The 5,489-nt window shown below is 41.6% G+C and overlaps 1 protein-coding gene across 2 annotated transcripts in view; it reads right to left on the reverse strand.

Annotated features, from left to right (window-relative positions):
• elf2a (E74-like factor 2a (ets domain transcription factor)) overlaps window positions 1-5,489 on the reverse strand; it is a 14,120-nt gene that overhangs the window by 5,123 nt on the left and 3,508 nt on the right. The window contains exons 2-6 of one of the 2 annotated variants that reach the window (XM_005751848.1): window positions 4,913-4,996; window positions 3,001-3,256; window positions 1,840-1,947; window positions 1,071-1,184; window positions 689-772 (exon numbers count right to left, since the gene is read on the reverse strand). In XM_005751848.1, coding sequence (XP_005751905.1) covers window positions 689-772; window positions 1,071-1,184; window positions 1,840-1,947; window positions 3,001-3,256; window positions 4,913-4,987 — 637 coding nt within the window. In that variant the 5' untranslated portion in view covers window positions 4,988-4,996. Of the gene's footprint in view, window positions 1-688; window positions 773-1,070; window positions 1,188-1,839; window positions 1,948-3,000; window positions 3,257-4,912; window positions 4,997-5,489 lie in introns of both variants that reach the window. The other variant, XM_013915611.1, reaches the window with a different exon arrangement.

The raw sequence follows: 5,489 nt of genomic DNA on the forward strand, positions 1-5,489 counted from the left end.
GGAAGGAAAAACTCCCTTTTAACAGGAAGAAACCTCCAGCAGAACCAGGCTCAGGGAGGGGCGGGGCCATCTGCTGTGATTGGTTGGGGTGAGAGAAATATCTGTTTTCTGCAGAGCCCTATTACACTCACTGTCTCCACTCAACCAACCTTTGTCTGCTGTGACGTGCCTGGGAATACCGTAATTATCCTAATATCACTAAAAAGACCAGAGTCGCTGCTTTTAGGAAGCCCTGAAATTCTGTCAATTGAGCAAATGGTACCAGAGTTACAGGTTTTACAGATGTTCAAAAGTGCAAAGTGCCGGTCTGGTAACAGGTTAGGCTTTAGCCGGTTACATTTGGCAGCGTGCTGAAGTTGGCAGCTAACCCATTAGCTATTACTACCTTGATGAACATTTACACCATCAGAATGTTATTAAATGTGCATGTATAAGGTTACAACAACACATACTCGTTCACTAGCACAAATAAACACAGACAGCTTACCCAGGAGATAAAATACTGTCACAACTATTTTTTCTTTTGCCTTCCACTAACATTTAATCGGTAGCTGCAGCTCCCTTTAAGTAAGACAAATATGCAAAAATCATAAAGTGGGAAAATACTGTCTCTGGGTTATATCCAGTCATTCTAGGCTAGCAGCTAACAGACACAGGAGCTGTCTACAGGCAGAGAGCAGCTACAGACCTTTTCCCTCTCTTGGCCTCTTCTTGATGCCCAGATCGAAGGAGCCGTTGGAAGAAGGCTGGTGTGTCTTAGCCTTACGTCCACCTGTACAAACCCACACATAGATCGAGCTTATTCTTCTGCCACATTGTCTGTTGAGCTGATTGACTTTTCATACTTTATGTTACCTTACTCCACTCATAAGTTGGAACAAATCTTGGCATACGGCAGCTTTCAGAGGAAGTTGTCTTTACTGAACTACCTCGTTTGTACTAACACAGCTTCATGCTTTAACTAGAGAGCTGCCTACTGTTGCTTTACAGTTGTACAGCTTTAGAATGAAAAACTGAACATCAGCAAACAAAATAAAAGGTGACAACAGGTGAGCTGTGCTGACACTGACCTCCTCTCTTCTTCTTGGCTACAGGTTCACAGCCAGGAGGGATGGGGAAGCTCTCTTCCTCCATGGGTCCACACTCTGTAGACACCTCCACCACCGTTTCCATCATCACATCATCTGCTGAGGGAACACAAAACAACACTATTCTCCTTCTGCTGCATCATGAAGTGAGACAGACATGAAGACTTTCAGACTGTGTACAACAATAAATCTGGCCTCACATTCTCATAAGAAGAGGAACACTTACAAAGGCTGGATATCGACCAGTTGAATTTGAAGGAGGCAGGAGGGCCAAAACAAAAAACCCATAGTCATATTAATCCATTCATCCATGCATCACTCCAGCCAACTCCTATAGCTCATCCGGGGGGACACTGACATGTTCCCCATCAAGCTACGAGATATAACCTCTCCAGGGGCATACCCTTGGGCAAGATGCTAACCCCAAGTTGCTCTTCGATGCATCCATCGTACTATGAATGTGTGTGTGGAAAAGTTAAACAGAAAGTACTTAGAACAAGTGCTTGTATGGGAAGTTGTGTAAAGCTCTTTGAGTAGAAAAACGCTATATAACAACCAGTCCATTTACCAAAGCATCGCTATATCACTGATATCATGATATGAAACTTTTATGTTGATTAAACATTTATCCCTGTATTGTTGCACACAATCCGATATGGCACCACCCTCATGGACACTGCAGGTAAGTTGCATAAGTCACACATGTAGTGCTTTGTGTGACACAGATTCTGTCATTCATCAGCCTGTTTACCTGTGCTGCGTTCACTGTGCATTCCTCCGGGAGACTCCATGTGCAGAAGCGCTTCAGCGGCTTCAAACGTTTTGTCGAAACACACCATGTCGTGACCTGACATCTCCACTGCAGAGAGAAACCGACTGTCAGTACATACACCTCTGCTAGAAACAGGCTGGGAGCAGCCCTATCATTTTAAATAACTACAGAAATTTCATCTTGGACAAGAAAAAAACCACAAAAGGGGAAATAAAACCCAAACAAACAACATAACCTCAACTAATATGAAGTGTTACTTCCTTGCTTTGGGGCTGTGCAAGCTGTCTGTTCCTTCTTTCCCATTTCCTGCAATCTGACTAAAAGACTTGGGCATCATTCCTGCCAGCAGAGGGCAGTCTACAACAACACAAGCTCAACTTTCTGGTAAGCAAATGGGTTTGTACTACCAGGTTTGTTTATACAGGATCAAATTACAACATAAATCATGGCACTTTATACTGAAAGGTATAAAGTAACCAGATAATCTAAAGTATTTGGGGGAAAACACTTCAAAAATAAAACAAATAAAACAAGCACTTTGTGATGGTGGGAGGGAAAATGTCCCATTAAACAGGAAGAAAGCTCCAGCAGAGCCAGATTCACTGTGGGGCAACCACCTGCCATGACTGGACGGGGAGGAAGACAGATGTACTGAGTAGAGAAACACTCAGTGCATCACAGTGTATCAAAGGAAGGATAACTGAGGAGAATTCAGGGTTACTTGAACCACGTTAAAGCTCATAGATTTGTTTTTTTGCAGCCAACAAAAAGACAAAAAGTAAAACACAAACAAACCTGATTTCCTCCAGAGCAAGATAGTGATTTACTTTTGGAAGAAGTGAACCACTTTCGTGGTACAGAAAACCCAGTTTGCCACCTGGATAAGACTAAATCCTGCTTCACAGTACAGGCCTCTGATCTCTTACCAAGGCCTCAAAACGTGCAGGTTTCAGTTCGCTGAGCTTCAGTTCTATTTAATATCAAATAAATAATAAATACATAAGTAAATAAATGAAGTCTAAAAAGAATTTAGAAATAATGGATTAAGCTTCTTTTAACCTCCAACTTCAATCATGTACAGATTTCACACACAGAAAAACACGACATTTTTCTAGAGAAGCCATCACTCAGAGGACTCACCAGTCTCCGTCACCTCTGTGACCACCTCCTGCTCCTCAGCCACATCCTGCATCAGGTACGTCTCATCATCGTAGACCAACACCTGAGCAGAGTAGCACTCCTCCACCTGAGCGCTGGGCACCTCCTCTACAATTACTGCAGGACAGCCTTCCTCCTGCAGCACCACCCCCTCCTCCTCTTCCACCTCTTCCTCCATGATCACTGCATCCACTTCCTGCTGAACCACTTCTTCCTCCTCCTCCTCCTCAGCAGGCTGCTGCTCACAGTAGACACAGTTTGACAGATGAAAAAAGACTGTTTTTACTGCTTTTAGAGACTTTATTGCAACTGAAGACTAAATGCATGACGCCTGAGACACAGACTGTATCAGTTCACTTCTCTCTTCGTGACATGTGCACAGACTCTGGCTCCACATTAAACTGTACCAACCTCATCATCACTGCTGTTTTTGTTTAAACCTGGAGGGTTTTGATTCATACGCTGCTCCTAAATACGTTTGCATTGCACGTCTGTTTTAGTTGCAAATGTGGCTCACGTTTCCATGGAGACAGCGGCGCGCTACAGAGCTGTGCGTTAAAGAAGCATCGAAGCGAAGAATTTGAGGTTTTTTTAATATTCAAAATACTCGATGAATCGTTGCAGCCATAATATAGAATAGATTTTCTTAGCACCATAAAAATGAAGAGAACATAAACAGAATAAATCCACATAACCAAAACAATAAATCGTCTCCTGTTAGCAAAGCATATTTTTCAAACAGTGTTTGGAGTCCATCTTTAGCAGGCTGGCTGTTCTGATTTTCAGTTTTATGTAATTTCCATTTCATGGAGTGTATTAATGTTTCTACAGCTTTCAAACAAGCTTAATTTGGATTTCATGAAGGACGTAACAGCCTCAAGAGACACGAAACCTGAACCTTTCGAACAGCAGACTGAGCTCTCCTTTTGGCTAAATGTTACTTCTGATGCATATCCAGTCTCGCTTTTTTCTCCTCGATATTTCTTTACTCTTCTTGAATGCAGCATAGTTCCCTCCCAGCTGTTAACACAATGTTATGCTACTTGGCTGTTAGCATTACCAACCATGCTGTTAAGTAGTGTCATTTTGGAAATGTGTAGTTATTAGCTGAAGACGCTCAAACACAGCTGAGGTTCTATTTTACTTGCAGATCAGTGCTGAATTCACTGCACTGTTGTAGTGATTTCAAGTTCATCACTAAGCTCAAACAAATTATGCATGAAACGAAAAAGGTGTCATGTGTTGCTGAGTCACATGATCTGAGTTTTTCTAACAGACCGTGGGATAGAAAAACAAAAACCGGTTCATAAGGGAAACAATATATTAACAACCCCAAATAGGAACAAAAGTTCTGGCCAGCTCAGTCCCATTCCAGTTAACTCAGTTTAGTCACTCTGTTTTGGTAATCCATCCTAGTTTAGTTAATTGAATGTAAAATACTCCACTTTGGGTTTTCCGAATTAATCCACAAAGGGAAAACTAAATAAGGAAGTCAGAGGTTTGGCAAACAGAATCACAATGCAAAGCCAAGCCAGCAGCCAATCAGATCAGCTGGCCAGAAGGATGTACAGCGCCGGAGCAAGGTTGGCTGTTCTGATAGCGTGGCACCCCATCTGAGCCATCTGACACAGGAGGACCAGAAATTGCCGGAGGTAAGCCGAAATACAGTTGTAGAGGCCAACTTCATACTTTGAATTTGCCGGCTAAAACACACTGACTGATAAAGCTCATAACAAAGGAGATAATGGGCTGAACACTCCTACTGCATCAAATCACAGTGCTCTAACTCGTCGACTGTCAGCAGAGTGTGGAGGTCAAACACAAACATAATTACATTATAAAACACACATTCAAAAATAACAAATATGGCCACAATGTTGATACAAGCATTTACCTGTTGGGGGTCCTCCACCACAGTCACATACTCCACTATGTTCCCACCACCATCTGACACCACCACAGAGGTCATCACTCATTCCTGCAAAAACAAAAACAAATTATTGCAATACTTCATGATACAATTGAGATTTTTTATTTTATTTTGTAACATTGCAATTACATATTGCGACTTATCAACTTTTTGAAATGCAAAGTTAAACTTTATCAATATCTATTTTACTGAATAAGATAAGGCTATTTGTTTTTTTGCTGCAAAATGACATTGTTAAGCATAATGACCACTGTCACTGAAACCTGCCATAAAGGATGGAGTTCTTCTGCAATTATAGGATTTTAGTTTGGCCACTACACACAATCTTTTCCTGGCAGTACAGCAATAACAGGGGGAATCAGTGAAAATCATGGGTTGATGCTAGAGCTGGGCGATATGAGATTTTTTCATATCACGATATGTTTTTTTCATTTCAGGCGATAACGATATCCATCACGATATAAGCCAAATAACTATATTTGTAAGATTTAAATGTGCCGTTGCTCACAAGTAAAATGTGAAATAATCAGCAGCTTGTTTT

This window comes from Pundamilia nyererei, unplaced genomic scaffold, assembly GCF_000239375.1.
Source record: "Pundamilia nyererei isolate P.nyererei 1_Seehausen unplaced genomic scaffold, PunNye1.0 scaffold00330, whole genome shotgun sequence".
In the NCBI taxonomy this organism is placed as follows: domain Eukaryota; kingdom Metazoa; phylum Chordata; class Actinopteri; order Cichliformes; family Cichlidae; genus Pundamilia; species Pundamilia nyererei.